We start from the raw sequence: 22,180 nt of genomic DNA, 5'->3' as shown, positions 1-22,180 counted from the left end.
CCTCTCGAATGTGTCTCTCTCTCTCTCTCTCTCTCTCTCTCTCTCTCTCTCTCTCGCTGTCTCTCCCCCTTTCTAACTCATCCCTCTGTCTCTCAGACACCAGGTCCATGTGAAGGAGGAGCCCACTGAGGTTGAGGAGGACAGACGCTCCGTGTCGCTCATGGCAACTATCACTCATGGCAACATGGCATTGCCTAGCGATCGGGATGACCGAGATTTGGAGGATGAGCTTCCAACCGACGAGCTGGAGTAGGATTGGAAGAGCTGAACCAGTGGGCGGGTCTTTGAGGTTTAATCCCGCCCCCTCCATTGGAGGGAAGAGAAATTATGACACATAAAACAGAAGATATAGAGAGTTAAAATAAAAAAAACGTAGGATTTTTTTTAGAGCAAGAAACCAACAACAATGAGAAACTTCAAACAGGGTTAGACCTCCGTTATGTACCGATGCAAAAATAACACTCTGGAGCATTGCTTTATCCCCATACGTTTTCACCCCCTCCCTCCTCCCCCACCCTATGAGCAGCGTATTGCCAGAGAGACAGCTCTCAGTGGTGATATGGAGGTCTCCTCTTCTCTTCTCCTCTGTCCTCCTCTCCCTGCTGATTGTGACAGATGGTCTATCCACCCTACAGTCCTTTAGTGCTGGTAGTTTGATGTTCACACCACTTAAATATACATACAGGTGTGTGTGAGGGAGAGTGTAGAGACACACACACACCAGATCATGTATATATATATTTTGGAACAGTCACCAGGATGTGTATACTTCTCCTCTGATCCTGTCAGTTGATTTTTATTTTCTTCTGTTAACTGAGAGAGAAGGAAAGACAGTTGTAGTTTTCTCAAAGATTACCCCACATCTGCTCACACATCAGAAACCAAGCGTACAAGCCAGTCAGTGATCCATAGGTGAGACTGAGACTGGATGGCAGGACTCTGCCCTATGCCCACTCTCTACCCATTCTCTGCCCAAGCCAGACAAGACTCTCTCTCCTCCTTATGCCAAACACAGAAAGAAGAAATCCCCCATCCCCACAAAACAGATTTCAGGAAGAGCACCCTTTGTTGCATAACTCCTTCTTCATGCGAGATAGAGTGATGGGCCCCAGACCATGAGAGAGAGAGAGAAAGAGAGGGATGAGAGAGGGAGGGAGGGAGCATCCACACAGCGATATCTTAATAAAATGGTTGAGGATTATGGAATATGAAAAATGTTACATCCAAAAAGTGGTATCTTTTTCACATCTTTTTTATTTGATGGTTTCTTTGTTTATTTTTATATTTCCATGGTGATATAATTCTGTTTCAAAGTGTATTTTGTAGTTTTTTGTTTTTATTGACTCTGCTGGTTCACACCATTCTATACTAGTATTGTCAGCAAAGAAAGCGTTGTTCCAAAAATACCCATACCCACCCCACCCTATGCTGAATACCTTTCTGTGGGGCTGGGTGTGCCAGGTTAGATGGCAGGAGATTGAGAATAGCCTTTAGGATCTGGGGCCTCAGCTCCTGAGAACACTCACTCATTATCCCCACAGTTTATCATACATTTTTATTATTCCTTTTCAACTCATTCCTTTTTATTTTATCTTCTCGTAGTTAGTTGAGAAACATCAGCTGTGATACAAAGCAATGCTTTAAAAAATATATTATTACGGTCAGAGAATACCTCATCCCACAAAGGTTCCATCTGGAACTGTGTCCAAAATGTTAAAGAAATAAGGGGAATTCTTTCTGCGGGACACCAAAATGTGGCAACTCAGTTTCAGTTCAAAGTTCTATTGTTACTATAGTTACTGTATAGAAGCTATCTGCAATTCACTGTGTGAGTTGGACTAAAGGAATAGCACGTGAGATTACAAATCTTTTGTTTTCAGTGAGCATAAAAGCATTACCTTCTCTGCAGTGCCATACCAAATTTAAACAAATTATTTTAATGTATTTTCTGCTTTTTTCCCATTTTATTTTTGTTACAGGTAACCAAAGAAATGTGTAGAAAACCAAAAACCCTGTAGTTTATTTTTCCCCTTTTTGAGTTTTTCCTCTAAAGAACTGGCCAAAAGACAACCAACACCTGAAATCTAAGTTATCATTGTATTATCGTAACTCTTGCATTGAATTTGTTCATGACAGTACTGACCATTCCAAAAACCAAAGTATAAAATGCAGAATAGAATTTGGTGATGTTAAAAGCTTTTTACATACGTGTTAACTGGTGCGAATGACGACTCACATTAGGTATGCTATGGTAGAAGTCCAAAAACAGTATTAACAAACAACCTCTTGCAATTCCTTCGATAAAGAAAGAAAGCGCTTCAGATTTAAATGTGTATCTCTCCATGCTCAGGCTACCTGTGTTTCAAACACAACCCTAAGAGAGGCTCCGCTGTGGGCAGGCCTAAGATGGACTTTACAGTTAAAGATGGCAAATAATTATCTTACCCTCATAAGGCACTTGAACACAACATTTATATCCCTTTATGTGACACTAGAAGCCAGCAAAAAAACTAACTGTGGGCTGTTGTCAGTTGTCTATTAACTGGGATACCGGGCCAAAGAAAGACATTGTTATTGCACTGCAATAATGCATGTTTGGATTAATTTCCTCAACCAAAACAATGCTTTCATTGTGAAACTCAACACTATAAATTCAAACATCCCTTCGTGCTATGCAGCAGAATGTTATCTTCTTGACCCGGTACCAGTTAGACTGAATAACAAAGTCCAATTGTCTAGCCGTGAACCGTTTAGCCATGAACCGTTTACTTACTGTACCTTCTGTAGTGCTCACCTACAGTATACTCCTCCAGACACAACAGTTTAACAAATACCAAAAAGGACAAGTGTTATAATACATAGGAACAATGATAATTGTTCACTCCTATATTGTCTTCATGCTCTCACATTGCTATAGAAACACATTCATATCCCCAGTCTCAGATGTGCTGTGAGTAGTTGTGATAAAGACAGTTTGAAGCTGTCATCCCAAACATCACATCAATGGACAGGTAGGGAGGGCTATTCAGAACAGACATACCATTATGACCACTTGTGATATTTACAGCAAACAACTGACAAACGACAAAATCATGCATATGTAAAAGGAACACACCAAGGGACATGTCAACTTATGTATTTTTCTCTAAAACAACATTCGGGGAAGAGTTTTGTCAAATCAACTCTTCACTTCAGACCATTTGCTTTCTTTTTTAAATAGAGGAGTCTTTGTATTGACTTCCTGTGTAAAACAGCACTGTCTCCTGTCGAAGCAGGGTTATGATGCTTCACGTCATCAGATTGTTTTATAACAAACAAAGTGGGAGAGGGACACCTTGAAACGAGAGTAAAAACCAAAAATAACACTACCTCCTTTTCAAAATGGTTCACACAATAAAAGCAAATGGGAGACTGGAGACCCTAAATATTTCCGTTTTTTTCCCATTCTTCCTCAATAATAATAGTGAAATATACCAAAACACAGCTTACTGTTACTACACATTTTGTGGGGCTGAAAAAGCTTGTCTTGCTATCTGGACTCCAAATTCACGAGCGTGAGCGCAAAAACAAAGAGACGTTACAACGACGTTGCATCCCGTTAAAGATGACTACCTCTCCTAAAACCACAGAGAACCGAGGCGTTCTCCTAAGAGTGAAGTGGTTTAAAAGGTCTGCTCTCAGCTGGGTATTATTGGCTGTCTCTGTGCTTCATTAGCATATGGCTCCGTGAACAGCCTCTTAATTGGGCGCTCTAATTGTATATCACGCATATTGATGAGCAGGCTTTGCCGGCAGCCAATGATAGTCCGGTCGTTAGCGGCGACTCAATGGGGCAGGAAGCTGATTGTCAGGAGGGAGGAGGGGCAGAATATATCAGTGCCCGGCACCCGCCAGTGGGCCACACACACACTAGTGCCCGCCACACGCCAGTGGCCTGCACTTCACATTAATGCAGAAAAGGGCTGTAAGATGGCAGCGATAAAAGACACACGCTCTTACAGTCTGAGTTCAATCCAAAGGGCCCTGAGTACCAGTCAGAGCTGGGAGTATAATCCCTGTGACATGGAGCTGTCCCCTCATGGTGAATAGTGGCCGCTGTCACTAGGAGCCGGGCCCCTGGTGGCCCCTGTGGTTCAGACAGCTGAGGAGAGGCTCTGAGTAACTAAAGATACTATCCAAAGACAAACACAGAGCTTACTGTACACTGTACACCCTCAATCGCCACTCGCTGGGAGACGGCAATAATAACACACGCTTACAAAGGAATTTCTCATTACTGCTATTATTATTGTTATGATCCAAACTGTCATGAATGAGGAACTGCTGCATTCAGTAAATATAAATGATCTTTGAATTATCGTGCTTTAAGGTACACCTGTAAACCACGCTGTTTTATAAAGATGTAGATTGACATTGGTTGATGGTGTTGACAGATCGCCATAGACGGTTCTGTTCCTTCCTTGGCTGTTATGATGTATTATTGTATATTAACGCTTGGCTTAACTCTCGAGGGCATTCTTTCCCATTATGTCTTTTTGATTTTCTGTTGTGTTCATTTTCTGCACCTGTTTAGCTATTGTAAAGCTTCCAGCTCTGATTCCTATACTGTATTGCTAATGCTGAAGTCTATGTATTTTATCATATTAAGTGCTGCAGGTATCTGGGTTTAATAGTTTTTGTTTTGTCCTTTTTTTCAGTTTTCTTCATAAAAACGTCTGGGACGATGATTTTTTAAGTGTATTATCTCTAAAAAATTAAATAATTAAAGTTAGATAAGTGGTTTAGGTAACACCTGTTTGTATATTTATCTTAGCTAGGTCTATTTTGATACTTTTGTCTCTGTACTGCATTTATGCATTTTTAAGGAAAGAAAAAGAAAAACTTACTGAAAACAATGTAAAAAGTTGACTTCATTATGTATTGATGATACCTCAGAAGGACTTTTCTCTAAGACAGGACCAAAACCTCAGAAAAAAGAGAGAAAAATAATTGAAGAAAATATGTTGCTTTTGAAGATGAAGCAATGTTGAGGTGACGTTTTTGGTCCTTAAGGTGCCAATATGTGTCCTCTGATCCCTGACCCCAGTCATTCCTGATGACCTTTAAGCCTCACAGCTGTCAATCACTCCACAGGGCAACTGGGCGTGGCCCTGAGTCACACACCTGGTGACGTTTGTCCAATCAGAATCTTTGTTTTCTTGTATTCCCAAACACACCGACACACACACATTCTAATGGCTTTCAGAAATGCAGTTCATCTTCAGTCATGCACCGAAGGTTTTGTGAGTGGCCGTGGCACATCAGCTAACAGACTACCACAACCGTAACCAAACCAACCCTAGGCAATGCTCTAGAGCAACACCAAGGTGAAGGTCCTGTATTAGCAATGTAATATACCACAAGCTACTTCCCATACCTCAAACCATTCTACGCTATCCCAATCACTATCATCTCTCAGACGAGCACTCTTCCTATTGGATCATTAGTGACTCCGGGGTCCTACTTGGGCCCGCCCCCGCTCTATGATTGGACAGCTCTGAGGTGTCATGTCGAGGAGAAGAGGTCTTAAAGGGGTGTTGCCCGATGGTATTATTAACTTCACGGCCCAGAAAAATGGAACTACCACTTCAGCTGTCCTCTGGTTGTATCTTAGGAATGTGTGTACATTTTCAGCAGTGACTCTCTGTAACGTTACTTAGTTTCAGTTTACCTGTTTACCTCTCTTTTATCTTTTTATTTCATTCTGTTTGTTTACTTTGTAAGTGTGACCCAGGCGAAGGGGTACAGTAGGAGCTGGTGGTTTTTCAGACGGTCTAAAAGAGGTTTAAAAAAAGGCAACTGCCACCGAGACCTTTGCCCTTTCACCCTTCCCTGGGTGTAATGCCAGTCACTGCCCCTTTCCTCATGCTGTATAAAACACACACATATATCTGTGTATTTGTAACCTGAATCTTCTTGTGTCTGTCCATGCAGACAATAAAACAGCTGTACAGTAGGTCTAGTTGCATGTAATCTGTACTAATTATTGACAATGGCATTATAAAATGCAATAAAATACTTATTACACTGTCTGACTGTGTCAGCGTGATGTTCTTTATCTGGCTAGGTGGAAGGAGACTGCCCTTACGTACACACACACACACACACACACACACACACACACACACACACACACACACACACACACACACACACACACACACACACACACACACACACACACACACACACACACACACACGCGCGCACATACAGATTCATCCTAGAGGTAAAGGGATGGAGCCATAGTTCAAGCAAGTGCCTACCTCATACTATACAGCTGCCTACACCATAGCTGTGTCCACTACTCCCTCTCTCAACTCCTGCACTACTCTTTCTCCCCAGCTCACCAACGTTTCACACTTACAGAGTTTTAGAAAGACTTCCATTGTGTGTATAAGAGAGGGAGAGAAGAAGAGAGGGAGAAAGGAGGGAAATGTGCTCTGAATCAGAGTGGCAGGCAGGGCGAGGCCTCAGAACAAACACTGGCTCTGGCAAGGAGCACACACACACAAAACACACACACCCACACAGCACATACTGTAGGTGGACTCACTCATCACCCCATCATTATTGAGGCAAAGGGGCAGAGTGTGAGAGCAGGGCTCAGTTAGTGTGTGGTGTGTGTGTCAAGGGAACCATCTGGACTAGTATGGAGTCTGTCTGCTGAGAGACATTCCATCCTCTACCAGTCTCTCATTTAGCTGATGACATGTATCAAATCATATTCAGCACTTTGACTGCATGACGTAGTGCTCACCTTGTTTTCCCCTCAGTTGTAGTGCTCATTTATCAGTAGTTTGTGTCTACATGCTCTAATATCACAGTGAGGAAGTCCTCAGCCTTCTCTCTCCTGACCCTTATCCAGTTTTGTGTTTCCGCCCTAATGGTCAAGGTTAGGGTTTGGGAAGGGTAAGCTGATACTCGGTCTTCTTGAGTGAGTCGGTCAGCAGCTGTTGCTGTGATACAGTGTGTGGCCACCAGGAGGGGTAAACAAACCAGACAACAGAAGCAACTGCTTCTAAACATGCAGCCTGAAGGACACTGGGCCTGTTCACATACTGTTGACATGATTCCTTCCTTTCTTCCTTCCTAGTAGACACACAGCCTGAAGGACACTGTGCCTGTTCACATACTGTTGACATGATTCCTTCCTTTCTTCCTTCCTAGTAGACACACAGCCTGAAGGACACTGGGCCTGTTCACATACTGTTGACATGATTCCTTCCTTTCTTCCTTCCTAGTAGACACACAGCCTGAAGGACACTGTGCCTGTTCACATACTGTTGACATGATTCCTTCCTTTCTTCCTTCCTAGTAGACACACAGCCTGAAGGACACTGGGCCTGTTCACATACTGTTGACATGATTCCTTCCTTTCTTCCTTCCTAGTAGACACACAGCCTGAAGGACACTGGGCCTGTTCACATACTGTTGACATGATTCCTTCCTTTCTTCCTTCCTAGTAGACACACAGCCTGAAGGACACTGGGCCTGTTCACATACTGTTGACATGATTCCTTCCTTTCTTCCTTCCTAGTAGACACACAGCCTGAAGGACACTGGGCCTGTTCACATACTGTTGACATGATTCCTTCCTTTCTTCTTTCCTAGTAGACACACAGCCTGGAGGACACTGGGCCTGTTCACATACTAAATTCTTCCTTCACTCTTCCCTTCCTTTCTTCCTTCCTTGACCGCTGATCTGGTAATCACTGATCTGGTAATCACTGATCTGACCAGGTTGGATTGGTGAAAGCCATTGGGTGTAGGTCTTTTGTTTTCCTATCAGTGGATCCTTTAACCGTACACAGCCAAGATATGATTGAGAGATAATTTAAAATCAACTTTATTGTTCCTGAGGGAAAATTGAAATGGACACGTAATACTATTTTAAAGATCACATATCAAATCACATACAAAAAACATACAGTAGAACGTTTAGATCAGACCAAGGATGATCTATAACACATACAGTAGAACGTTTAGATCAGACCAAGGATGATCTATAACACATACAGTAGAACGTTTAGATCAGACCAAGGATGATCTATAACACATACAGTAGAACGTTTAGATCAGACCAAGGATGATCTATAACACATACAGTAGAACGTTTAGATCAGACCAAGGATGATCTATAACACATACAGTAGAACGTTTAGATCAGACCAAGGATCTAAACATAGTAAGAGGTTCCTTTTAGTTACAATGTTTCATTGTGGCTCCAAATATGCTGTGTTAGTCAGAAGCAACTCACAACACAGATACATTCAGACCCAATTACTGTGCGTGTGTGTGTGTGTGTGTGTGTGTGTGTGTGTGTGTGTGTGTGTGTGTGTGTGTGTGTGTGTGTGTGTGTGTGTGTGTGTGTGTGTGTGTGTGTGTGTGTGTGTGTGTGTGCGCGCGCGCACGCGTGTGTGTATGTGTATGTGTGTCAGAACTCTCTCACCCCTGACAGACTCAGACAGCCACTGGGTGGAGGTGTGTTATTCCAGCCCAGCTGAGAGAGATCAGGTTCCTTTCCTTTCTCTATCTCTCTCCCCCTTCTCTTAACCCCCTCTTCTCTTCCTCCTTCATTCTCCACCTCTTTCTTTCACTACCTTTCCCCTTCTTCCCCATCTCCCTCTCCTCACGGTTTGAAACATGCCCTTAAGCTTATCTGTAAACCTCGGCGCGCCACTGTGGATCTGTTGCCACAGGGACTTTTTTTTATACTGTTCAATGTTTTTGGAAAGTTGAAACTTTATTTAATCTGGTGCTTTTTGTGAACTGTTCTGTTAGTCACGAGGGAGGAAATGCGTTCTTGGCGCTTAAATCCCTGTAACGTTTGGTTTGGGAGAGACCCTGTCATATGCATACTAAAGACGCACAAACATACCCTGCCGTATGCATACTAAATAGAAACTCTGTACTGTACACAAGGTGAGCCAAGGTGCAGGGGCAACACACAGACATCTCATACTTGGTTCAGTATTGTTTGGCTTAGACGTGAAACTAATTTATATTAAACTATTTCTTATTATTATCTGGAGAGAAGTACTGTACAAACCTAGGCTCTTTAGAGTTGGAGTTTATGTGTCTGTGTGCATTCTATTGGCTTGTGAATTTCTGTGCTTATGTAACAGGTGTGTATGTGTATGTGAGCATGTATTTTTGCATTCATGCTGGTTCGCATGTGTGTGTACGCGGTACATGCATATGAGTGTGTGTGAAGGCATGTGTGTTAGAGGAAGAGGATAAAGCCCCTCTGGCAGGGTCTTGGCTAGCTGTTAGCTGTAGCTCTGAGAGGAACACTGAAACACTGAGGTCCAGGGAGACCTTCTGAGTCCAGCTCATACTGTACAGAGACCTCTCGCTGCCTCTCTCTCTCTCTCTCTGTGTGTGTGTGTGTGTGTGTGTGTGTGTGTGTGTGTGTGTGTGTGTGTGTGTGGTGTGTGTGTGTGTGTGTGTGTGTGTGTGTGTGTGTGTGTGTGTGTGTGTGTGTGTGTGTGTGTTTAGGCTGTTTTTGCTCTCCTGTATGTTGACTCACTCTAAACAAAACACGACAGCTATTTTGGTTACTTTCCTCGGCTTGGATCGGTTTGGTTGGGTTAAATGAAGAGAAGAGGCCTACTGTGCTCTCACTCTGTGGTCAGGACAAAAAGCGTGACATACACACAAACATACCAATAAAGTATGCTAATGGAATAATGGTTTTAAATATACTCATGTTGGATACAATTGGTATTAAGATAATTTAAGAAGCATTTTTGTGCTATCAAAATGTCACCCTATGTCACTTAAATGTCACACTATATCACCTAAATGTCACCCTATGTCACCTAAATGTCACCCTATGTCACCTAAATGTCAGCCTATATCACCTGTCACCTTATGTCACCTAAATGTCACCCTATATCACCCTATGTCACCTAAATGTCACCTTATATCACCTAAATGTCACCCTATGTCACCTAAATGTCACCCTATATCACCTAAATGTCACCCTATGTCAGCTAAATGTCACCTTATGTCACCCAGTTTGCAGCTAGTTGTAATAAATGCCCCCTCCCAGGTCCATGCTGTAGCAGCCACCCAAACTGGAACTGGAAGTGCAGTCATCTTCAGTATAATAAGGCCTGTGATGAGAGGAGAGCTCCAGTCTGCAGGCTCCTGAGGGCTCACTAAGAGAGTGAGGGCCTCAGCCGTAGAACAAAAGCATCTTTGTGAGTGATTGGAACCACATTTTCACCCTCCTCCCTCTCTCCTCTCTTTCTCCCACTCTCCTCTCCCCAGTGACGCCAGACTATTCAAACCCATTGAAAACAATCAACGTCAAAAGTTTAAAATAATACTCCCCAAAACCTCCCTGCAGATATCTGCAGCACGTAGCGGTGGTCAAAGTCTCGCACACACACAGACACACACACACAGTATTGCCAACACCTTTAGCTCTACCAAATTCTCACTTTTAACCTGACCTCCTCTTCTAATTCTTGCACAGTCACTCTCTTTCTCTCTCCCTCTCTAGTTCCTTTCCCTTCCTTCCCTAATACACCCTTCCACTGGCTCCCTCTTTACCTTGCCCTCTCCCTGTCTGCTGGAGGTCAGTGTGTTGTATTGCGTATGTTGTGTTGCATTTTCCTGTGTTATTTGTAGTGCTAAAAAATAAGACTTCCTCCAGGCGTTAGCCACTAGATGAGAACAACTGGCTTTCATGGTGTAAATACTCAATCTTTAGAGCAATACTGTACTCCAAAACCTGTTTGCTAGACCTTTCCATACCTCATGTTGTTTAAAGTTGAGCTGAGTCCATTGACCACTGTTGTGTAGACCCAGTTATATGCATTAGGAGAAATCTGCAGGCTTCCATCCCAAATATATGGGAAAGTTTTCCCCAGGGTAGTATAGTACAGTATATAAGCTGCATGGACATGTGGCTAGTCCAACATTTGAGCATACTGCCAAGAGCCCAGACCCTATCTAGGCTAACCTGGTGTAATAGTTTAACAAGTAGTCTGATCCTATATCTGTTTAGCTGCATGCCGGGTAGCAGCTTCCTGTGCTGTGTTTTATGTTTCATCCACTGGAAAGTGATTTGATCGGAGAAGGCAGAGGTGTGGAATTTTTCGGGCCAGTGACATATTTGGCTACTCCTGGCCCCAATCATGTGGTGCAGACCAGAGAGGAGTGTGATAATAGAGTTAAACACACCCTGTTGTGGGCCAGTAACCAGACAGTGTGGACCCAACTGATGTTTGGCAGCTCTCAAACATTCTCTCGTTACTATACTAAACTGTTGGATCAGTTGAGTATGCACTGAGTATCTCTCTCGTTACTATAGTAAAGGCTTGTGTTGGATCAGTTGAGTATGCACTGAGTATCTCTCTCGTTACTATAGTAAAGGCTTGTGTTGGATCAGTTGAGTATGCACTGAGTATCTCTCTCGTTACTATAGTAAAGGCTTGTGTTGGATCAGTTGAGTATGCACTGTGTATCTCTCTCGTTACTATAGTAAAGGCTTGTGTTGGATCAGTTGAGTATGCACTGAGTATCTCTCTCGTTACTATAGTAAAGGCTTCTGTTGGATCAGTTGAGTATGCACTGAGTATCTCTCTCGTTACTATAGTAAAGGCTTGTGTTGGATCAGTTGAGTATGCACTGAGTATCTCTCTCGTTACTATAGTAAAGGCTTCTGTTGGATCAGTTGAGTATGCACTGAGTATCTCTCTCGTTACTATAGTAAAGGCTTGTGTTGGATCAGTTGAGTATGCACTGAGTATCTCTCTCGTTACTATAGTAAAGGCTTGTGTTGGATCAGTTGAGTATGCACTGAGTATCTCTCTCGTTACTATAGTAAAGGCTTGTGTTGGATCAGTTGAGTATGCACTGTGTATCTCTCTCGTTACTATAGTAAAGGCTTGTGTTGGATCAGTTGAGTATGCACTGAGTATCTCTCTCGTTACTATAGTAAAGGCTTGTGTTGGATCAGTTGAGTATGCACTGAGTATCTCTCTCGTTACTATAGTAAAGGCTTGTGTTGGATCAGTTGAGTATGCACTGTGTATCTCTCTCGTTACTATAGTAAAGGCTTGTGTTGGATCAGTTGAGTATGCACTGAGTATCTCTCTCGTTACTATAGTAAAGGCTTCTGTTGGATCAGTTGAGTATGCACTGAGTATCTCTCGTGGACAGAATACATAAGCATAATTGAGCAGCTGACCAATTACACAATACTTTAGTTTTGGGTTAAAGAACTACATTAGCACTGTGCAGACCCTATCATTCCATAAGTCATGGTCTTTCAGAGTAGCCTATGACCTAAAAACATCAGTAGGATAATACAGGGACATTGAATATGGTTATTTACATGCACACAATAATAGGACTATTATGAATAGTCAGATTCATATAATAGTTCAATTTAAAAATGTACATGCTTTGCAAGAAGACCGACTTCCTAATAATCCTGTTTCCATGGACATCTGAAATCAGACCTGATGGGACTTTGATGAATACAGCAACCATGTTATTTTTGTGAATCATATTTGATTCTTCACAGATTCACACAAGTATAAGAGGGAGGCTTGCACTACCAGACGTGCACTACCAGGCGTGCACTACCAGACGTGCACTACCAGGCGTGCACTACCAGGCGTGCACTACCAGAAGTGCACTACCAGGCGTGCACTACCAGGCGTGCACTACCAGGCGTGCACTACCAGGCGTGCACTACCAGAAGTGCACTACCAGGCGTGCACTACCAGGCGTGCACTACCAGGCATGTACTACCGGTGCTGGCACATGTGTAGATCAAATACACCGCTGGAACGCTGATTAAGCTGTTTAAACGTCCTAATAATTCAAAACATTGCTCAGAAAAACAGGTTTTAATCGGTGTATGCTTACTTTGATTACACCAATTAACATAAGCAGAGTAAAGTGTTTACATGACTAGTGCCATACCATAATCAGTTTAATATCCAATTATTAGTATGCATATAAACGTACTGAAAAGCAGGGCCGGAATAATGCAGGAGTTTACAGGGCTGAAGCCTCTGGGCCCATGCCCGTAGAGGGCCCGAGAGGCAAAAAATACATCAAATAAATACATTTATACCGTATACACTGAGTGTACAAAACATTAGGAACATCTGCTCTTTCCATGACATAGACTGACCAGGTGAATCCAGGTGAAAGCTATGATCCCTTATTGTTGTCATTTGTTAAATCCACTTCCATCAGTGTAGACAAAGGAGAAAAGACAGGTTCAAGAAGGATTTTTAATCCTTGAGACCATTGAGACATAGTGTAGATTGTGTATGTGTGCCATTCAGAGGGTGAATAGGCAAGACAAATTATGTAAGTGCCTTTGAACAGGGTATGGTAGTAGGTGCCAGGTGCACCAGTTTGAGTGTGTCAAGAACTGCAACGCTGCTGGGTTTTTCACAATCAACAGTTTCCCGTGTGTATCAAGAATGGCCCACCACTCAAAGGACATTCAGCCAACTTGACACAACTGTGGGAAGCATTGGAGTCAACATGGGCTAGCATCCCTGTGGAACGCTTTCAACACCTTGTAGAATCCATGCCACGACACATTGAGGCTGTTCTGAGGGCAAAAGGGGGTGCAACTCAATATTAGGAAGGTGTTCCTAATGTTTTGTACACTCAGTGTATATTGATCTGTAGTGTAGTAATATTTAGTGCATGGAAAAGCATAGTGCATAAGGGAATTACCAAAACACCTTAATATAGGGGAGGCACATGCAAACAGATGAGGAAATTTAGCTAGAATGGAGAAAATATATACCGTAATTTCCGGACTATTGAGCGCACCTGAATATAAGCCGCACCGACTGAATTTAAAAAAAAGTATTATTTTGAACATAAATAAGCCGCACATGTCTATAAGCCGCAGGTGCCTACCGGTACATTGAAACAAATGAACTTTACACAGGCTTTAACGAAACACGGCTTGTAACAAAAATAAATAGGCTTTAACGAAACACGGCTTGTAACAAAAATAAATAGGCTTTAACGAAACACGGCTTGTAACAAAAAATTTAAAATTAGCAGTAAACAGTAGCCTACCAAGAAAGTCATTGGTCACTATCTTCCTCCTCCTGTGCACTGAAACCACTGAAGTCATCTCCTTCGGTGTCGGAGTTGAATAGCCTCAGAATTGCTTCATCCGATATTGGATCGTTTTCATTGTCGCCCTCGTCACTGTTTGACCTTAACCCGTTCGGCAATTTCATTGGTCTAATGAAAGCTTCATACCGCCAAAAAACTGAGCACGTCACAGAATGTGTTTTTGGGGAGAAAAAAATATATTAGCCGCGTCATTGTTTAAGCCGCGAGGTTCAAAGCGTGGGAAAAAAGTTGCGGCTTATAGTCCAGAATTTACGGTAGTAAAAGCTGCAAAAGGGCAAATGTAGTCCAGGGGTAACTCCCCTGTGCCCCCCCAAAAAACACACAACACCCCCCCCACAATAATTTCGAACTGTCCCTTATCAAAAGTCCCAAGCCTGATTTCAGATGTGTCTATGTAAACAGGATTAATAGGGAAATCGTTCTTCTTGCAAAGCATGTAAATGTCTTAAACGAATTGAGTGTATGTAACCATGCTATTTCTAAATAGGCCAACCCTCAGTATGCACATTCAGGGTTCTCTGTTTTCTTCCTGCTGCTTTGTATTCAGCTGCTTCAAATGGGTGAAATGTGTCAACGAATATAATTTCACTGCTGGATTGATGAAATTAAATTTGTTCATAACAGCTGTGCGGTAGCCTAAACATCTTCATAAGAGATATGATAGGCTACAGTTGGCCCAGGCCTAGTGTCAGGATTCAGTGTCAGGCCTAGTGTCAGGATTCAGTGTCAGGCCTAGTGTCAGGATTCAGTGTCAGGCCTAGTGTCAGGCCTAGTGTCAGGCCTAGTGTCCAGGATTCAGTGTCAGGCCTAGTGTCAGGATTCAGTGTCAGGCCTAGTGTCAGGCCTAGTGTCAGGCCTAGTGTCAGGATTCAGTGTCAGGCCTAGTGTCAGGCCTAGTGTCAGGATTCAGTGTCAGGCCTAGTGTCAGGCCTAGTGTCAGAAGTCAGTGTCAGGCCTAGTGTCAGGCCTAGTGTCAGGATTCAGTGTCAGGCCTAGTGTCAGGATTCAGTGTCAGGCCTAGTGTCAGGCCTAGTGTCAGGCCTAGTGTCAGGCCTAGTGTCAGGATTCAGTGTCAGGCCTAGTGTTAGGCCTAGTGTCAGGCCTAGTGTCAGGATTCAGTGTCAGGCCTAGTGTCAGGATTCAGTGTCAGGCCTAGTGTCAGGCCTAGTGTCAGGCCTAGTGTCAGGCCTAGTGTCAGGATTCAGTGTCAGGCCTAGTGTCAGGCCTAGTGTCAGGATTCAGTGTCAGGCCTAGTGTCAGGCCTAGTGTCAGGATTCAGTGTCAGGCCTAGTGTCAGGCCTAGTGTCAGAAGTCAGTGTCAGGCCTAGTGTCAGGCCTAGTGTCAGGATTCAGTGTCAGGCCTAGTGTCAGGCCTAGTGTCAGGATTCAGTGTCAGGCCTAGTGTCAGGCCTAGTGTCAGGCCTAGTGTCAGGATTCAGTGTCAGGCCTAGTGTCAGGCCTAGTGTCAGGCCTAGTGTCAGGCCTAGTGTCAGGATTCAGTGTCAGGCCTAGTGTCAGGCCTAGTGTCAGGCCTCGTGTCAGGCCTAGTGTCAGGATTCAGTCGGGCCTAGTGTCAGGCCTAGTGTCAGGATTCAGTGTCGGGCCTAGTGTCAGGCCTAGTGTCAGGATTCAGTGTCAGGCCTAGTGTCAGGCCTCGTGTCAGGATTCAGTGTCAGGAGGTTTTTATTTGTGAGACAAATTGAATATGATTGGGCGTGTGTGTTGTTGAACCTCACGCACCTCTCTCTGAAAAATGCAGGCTGTTTTGTTTGAATGCATCATTTGATTAACCGCACCGATTTACTTCGTGGCCTCGCCAGTCCTCCACACGTCAATCACACCAACGACTCTCATCAGTCCCGCTACCAGGCCAGGTGCCTCATTTATCAAAGGTGCGTGAGCACAAAAAAGACTCTAAACCTTGCATGCGGCATTTTTCCCACAGAAGTTGGTATTTATCCATTTTGAACTTGACGGAAAAATGAACGTATCTTCCTGCAAATGTCAAACCATGCTTGTAGACAACTTTTAGAAGGTTGATCAACTGTAGGCTTATTGCAAGCAAATATGCTTATTGTTTGTTTGGGATAAATGGGAGATGCACGGTTATTAGCCTATAATAATGGTAGGCTAATAAAAACATTCAAACATAGGCCTAATAATAAAACAGATGCATTTGCCATTGGTAAGGAGATTGCATGTCGCCTGATATATTTATTTGACTTTTATTATAGACCTATAGGCCTAAATCAGAACCATGTTGTAGGACATGTCTCTCCTTTTCTGACATAACGGGTTTCAATTATTCCCACTACTACTAGAAATAGTAGGAAGACGCCCTCCATTATACTTTTATGGTAACAAAAACGTCCTAAATTGCTGTATGGCAAGTTTGATCACATTTCTGTAGAGGTGTGGGCAGAATGTGTTCATCTGTTGCAGTGACTTTCAAACAAAAGAATGCATGCTACCTATAGCGAGAGTCAAACACTGGCCTTGCATTCTGCGAGACTGATTGTCTATTCGAACAATTTAAAAGTATAAATGCTTCAACCCACACTTCTATGCAAAATACGAATTGTTGTTCAATATTTTGCTTATTAGTACATGGTTGTGTTTATATCTCCTGCTTCGGTATAGGCTCTAAGATGAAATATTTCCTGCTCCTGCTGCAACCTGGTCTCAGAGCATTTTGTATTATTCTGTAAGTAAATCCACATACTACATTGAGTATGATATGTTACAGTTCGTATTGTATAGTATCTTACAAATGACAACTTGTACAATATGCTACAAATTGCAATTCGTACAATAGCCTATGTTACACATTTGTAAAATGTACAATAGACTGTTTTATGCATTTGCAAAATGTATGTTATGTTACGAATTCGTGGCTAACACTAGCATTAGCTAGCTGCTTAACGCTAGCAAGGCTAGCGGTTAGTGTTAGGGTTACACTGGGAAAAAAGGGGATATATTAGGGGATATCTTTACATTACACTTTTTTGATATTCTAGAGAATACAGACCATTTCCAATGCATATTTTGAGTTTTGTGGATCTGCACCATATCCTGACCAATTCTGAACCCAGATCCAGTGTGTTTTAGACATATATTATACTGGGATTAGACTACTCCGAATATCACACATGGACATTTCCTATGGCCGGACATGGACTCATTCAATATAATGACATATGTGACATCCTATTCTGTCTCTTCATATTGACAAATATTGTGTTTTCGCAGTACATTCAACATACGAAATTTCAAATAATTTTTTATTTGTCACATGCGCCGAATACAGCAGGTGTAGACCTTACAGTGAAATGCTTACTTACAAGCCCTTAACCAACAATGCAGTTAAGAACTTTTTTTTTAATTTAAGTAACAAATAGTTAAAGAGCAGCAGTAAAATAACAATAGCGAGGCTATATACAGGGGGTACCGGTACAATGTGCGGGGGAACCGGTTAGTCGAGGTAATTGAGGTAATGTGTGACATGTAGGTAGAATTATTAAAGTGACTATGCATAGATAATAACAGAGAGTAGCAGCAGCGTAAAAGATGGGGGCAATGAAAATATTCTGAGATGCCATTTGATTAGATGTTCAGGAGTCTTATGGCTTGGGGGTAGAAGCTGTTTAAAAGCCTCTTAGACCTAGACTTGGCAATAAGGTACCGCTTGCCATGCGGTAGCAGAGAGAACAGTCTATGACTAGGGTGGCTGGAGTCTTGGACAATTTTTAGGGCCTTCCTCTGACACTGCCTGGGATAGAGGTCCTGGATGGCAGGAAGCTTGGCCCCAGTGATGTACTGGGCCGTACGCATCACCCTCTGTCGTGCCTTGCGGTCAGAGGCCGAGCAGTTGCCGTACCAGGCAATGATGCAACCAGTCAGGGTGCTCTCGATGGTGCAGCTGTAGAACCTTTTGAGGATCTGAGGACCCATGCCAAATCTTTTCAGTATCCTGAGGGGGAAAAGGTTTTGTCGTGCCCTCTTCACGACTGTCTTGGTGTGCTTGAACTGTGATAGTTTGTTGGTGATGTGGACACCAAGGAACTTGAAGCTCTCAACCTGCTCCACTACAACCCAGTCGATGAGAATGGGGGAGTGCTTGGTCCTCTTTTTACTGTAGTCCACAATAATCTCCTTTGTCTTGATCATGTTGAGGGAGAGGTTGTTGTCCTGGCACCACACAGCCAGGTCTCTGACCTCCTCCTTGTAGGCTGTCTCGTCCATTAGGAAGTCCAGGATCCAGTTGCAGAGGGAGGTGTTTAGTCCCAGGGTCCTTAGCTTATTGATGAGCTTTGAGGGCACTATGGTGTTGAACACTGAGCTGTAGTCAATGAACAGCATTCTCACATAGGTGTTCCTTTTCTCCAGGTGTGAAAGGGCAGTGTGGAGTGCAATAGAGATTGCATCATCTGTGGATCTGTTGGGGTGGTATACAAATTGGAGTGGGTTTCTGGGATAATGGTGTTGATGTGAGCCATGACCAGCCTTTCAAAACATTTCATGGCTACAGACGTGAGTGCTACGGGTCGGTAGTCATTTAGGCAGGTTACCTTAGTGTTCTTGGGCACAGGGACTATGGTGGTCTGCTTGAAACATGCTGGTATTACAGACTCAGACAGGGAGAGGTTGAACATGTCAGTGAAGACACTTGCCAGTTGGTCAGCGCATGCTCTCGATGGTGGAGCTGTAGAACCTTCTCTTGGCAGAGGACGGTCCATATCCAGATCTTGATATGATTTTTGATATGCTGAAAATAAGGAAGATTTCCGATGCATTTCTGAGTTTTCGGCACATGCTCAATAATTTGACAAATATGAAATCCATGTTTTTCTATCATGCACAAATCATTTTTGGATTCCCTCCAGATATCAAGCACTGTATGGCCAGATAGAAATCCTGAGATAGGCCTATGTTGACTTCTTATTTTCTCTATATGATGACAAATACTGACAGTAGACCTACACAGTATATGTTCTCAGCACAATGCATATGCTCTTGGCTGAGGTCCATGTCAGGATCTTGATGCGTTTTGATATGCTAAATAAGGACCATTTTTGATGCTTATTTGAGTTTTGAGGACACGCTCAAGCCTCATTCTTTAAGACACTAGCTATACTTTCCTCTGCATAAAGGTGCATGCAAACCGTGGAGTTCCAACTGTCATTTTATTTGATTTGGGTGCCACAAATGAGTGTGTAAAATGTGTGTGGTCGAACTGACAACTGGAGAAACAAAGCAGTGAGAAGCTGTTCCCGAAAATACTTTAAAGAAGTTAATGCAAAAGTAAGTAGCTAATTTGAGATGTTTTATTTATTGTAGTAACTCGCTCATCTTTTCAGTTCGCTGCAGCTAGCGACTAGAACGAGCTGCAACAAACACTCAAACTGGACAGTTTTATCTCAATCTCTTCATTCAAAGACTCAATCATGGACACTCTTACTGACAGTTGTGGCTGCTTTACGTGATGTATCGTTGTCTCTACCTTCTTGCCCTTTGTTCTGTTGTCTGTGCCCAATAATGTTTGTACCATGTTTTGTGCTGCTACCATGATGTGTTGTCATGTATTGCAGCCTTGCTATGTTGTTGTATTAGGTCTCTCTTTATGTAGTGTTGTCTCTCCTGTTGTGATGTGTGTTTTGTCATATATTTATATTGTATTTATTTCCCCGCAGGAGGCCTTTTGCCTTTTGATAGGCCGTCATTGTAAATAAGAACTTGTTCTTAACTGATTTGCCTAGTTAAATAAAAATAAATAAAAAACTAGAATCAAGGATCGTTAGCTAATTTGGCCAGCAGCCAGTAGGGTTAGCTAGCTTGCTAGCTAGGCTTGATAGGGGGTTAAAAGCTAACTGGTTGGCAGCCTAGCTAGCTAACAAATAATGACATTGCTTTTCCTGTAGGGATTTTTTTTGAAGCCTCAAGGTGACAGCTAACATTTTAAAACATTTAGGTGTATTTTTTTATGACTCGTTAATGTAAGCTAGCTAGCTAACAATCAACTTGGCTAGCTAGTTCCAGTTAGTTTTCTCGTCATGAATGAAGCAGGTAGAGTAGCTACCTTATGGTATGGTTAAGTGACATGACAATATTTTCTTGCAATATCAACACAATTTTGATCCGTGATTTATACATTGATGGTTTGGAGTGGATCACAGACCAACACTGCCGCTACGTTGGGTCTGGACTGCGAGGGACTGCTGCTGATGACCCAATCTGCATCCATCGTCCATAACAAACAGGGCAGGCAGGGGTATTGAGGGTGTGCAACTTTTATTTTTTGTTTTCCAAAGAATTGCCTATGTTTGCATCTTTACAGAAAACATGCGCTGTGATTGGAGCTCTGGATTTGCAACGCCTCATGTTTGAAACAGAAATAGCAGAGATTTGCTTTAGAAATAGCAACTTAGATTAAATATGACGATGTTTGCCTTCCTGTGCTTTGTAGCCTACTACTGAATATGGTGCAAATGTATGCTCAGATAATCACCTTCACATGAAGGTGACATAGCTGATGATTTCTAGCGCCTGAACAGGTACAATTATTTGGGTGCTGGACATTGGACATGAGTTGGATTTAGCCCATTTTCGATCAGACATATGAGGATGAATATTACATATCATGTAAGGATATCTATTGAAATGATCAGGTAATGACTACAGATATGATACATTTCTGAAAATATATGGATTTGTTCATGGCTAAGTATGAAGGCTTAGATATGTCAGCATGTTGACACACCCTTTCCAGAGTTAGAATATTGTATACATTTGTAAACAGGTGCACATATCTTACCCTAGATATCTCCCTGGACTCATTCACTAGCAGGGGGATTTCTGAGGTCCGGATTGGATGCATGTAGAAACTGGTCCATTAAGGAGAATATCCTAACTTCGTATTTGAAATGAAGGACATGCATATCTGGAGCATGTCTACTCCTTACAGTGGCAAGAAAAACTATATGAACCCTTTGGTATTACCTGTTTTTTTGCATAAGTTGGTCGTAAAATTTGATCTGATCTTCATCTAAGCCACAACAATAGACAAACACAGTCTGCTTAAACTAATAACACACAAGCAATTATACATTTTCATGTCGTTATTGAACACACCATGTAAACATTCACAGTGCAGGGTGGAAAAAGTATGTGATCCCTTGGATTTAATAACTGGTTGACCCTCTTTTGGCAGCAATAACCTCAACCAAATGTTTTCTGTAGTTGCAGATCAGACCTGCACACAACGGTCAGGAGGAATTTTGGACCATTTCTCTTTACCAAACTGTTTCAGTTTAACAATATTCTTGGGATGTCTGGTGTGAGGTATTGCCACAGCATCTCAATCGGGACAGTTGGGACGAGGTTTTGAGGTTGGTGTGCTGTGCTGTGCCTTTTTTTCTCCGCACATAAAGTTGTATGTTCCTTCCAAACAACTCAACTATAGTTTCATCTGTTCACCAAATTTTTAGCTAGTAGCGCTTTGCAACATCCAAGTGCTCTTTTGCAAACTTCAGACGTGGTGCAAAGTTTTTTTTGGACAGCAATGGCTTCTTCCGTGGTGTCCTCCCATGAACACCATTCTTGTTTAGTGTTTTACGTATCGTAGACTCGTCAACAGAGTTGTTAGCATGTTCCAGAGATTTCTGTAAGTATTTAGCTGACACTCTAGGATTCTTCTTAACCTCATTGAGCATTCTGCGCTGTGTTCTTGCAGTCATCTTTGCAGCACGGCCACTCCTAGGGAGAGTAGCAACAGTGCTGAACTTTCTCCATTTATAGACAATGTGTCTTACCATGGACTGATGAACATCAAGGCTTTTAGACATACTTTTGTAACCCTTTCCAACTTTATGCAAGTGAACAATTCTTCATCTTAGGTCTTCTGAGATCTCTTTTGTTCGAGCCATGGTTCACATCAGGCAATGCTTCTTGTGAATAGCAAACTCTAATTGTGAGTGTTTTTAAAGGGCAAGGCAGCTCTAAAGAA

The 22,180-nt window shown here is 42.6% G+C and overlaps 1 protein-coding gene across 1 annotated transcript in view; it reads left to right on the top strand.

Annotated features, from left to right (window-relative positions):
- Positions 1 to 6,071, top strand: part of LOC106565700 (forkhead box protein P4) — a 182,401-nt gene extending 176,330 nt beyond the window's left edge. The window contains exon 14 of the mRNA XM_082959567.1: positions 97 to 6,071. Coding sequence (XP_082815693.1) covers positions 97 to 253 — 157 coding nt within the window. The 3' untranslated portion in view covers positions 254 to 6,071. The remainder of the gene's footprint in view (positions 1 to 96) is intronic.
- The last annotated feature ends 16,109 nt before the right edge of the window (positions 6,072 to 22,180 follow it).

This window comes from Salmo salar, chromosome 12 (assembly GCF_965601325.2).
Source record: "Salmo salar chromosome 12, fSalSal1, whole genome shotgun sequence".
NCBI classification, from domain to species: Eukaryota; Metazoa; Chordata; class Actinopteri; order Salmoniformes; family Salmonidae; genus Salmo; species Salmo salar.
Note: the sequence above shows the minus strand (reverse complement) of the source record. Positions and strands in the feature narration are given on the sequence as shown.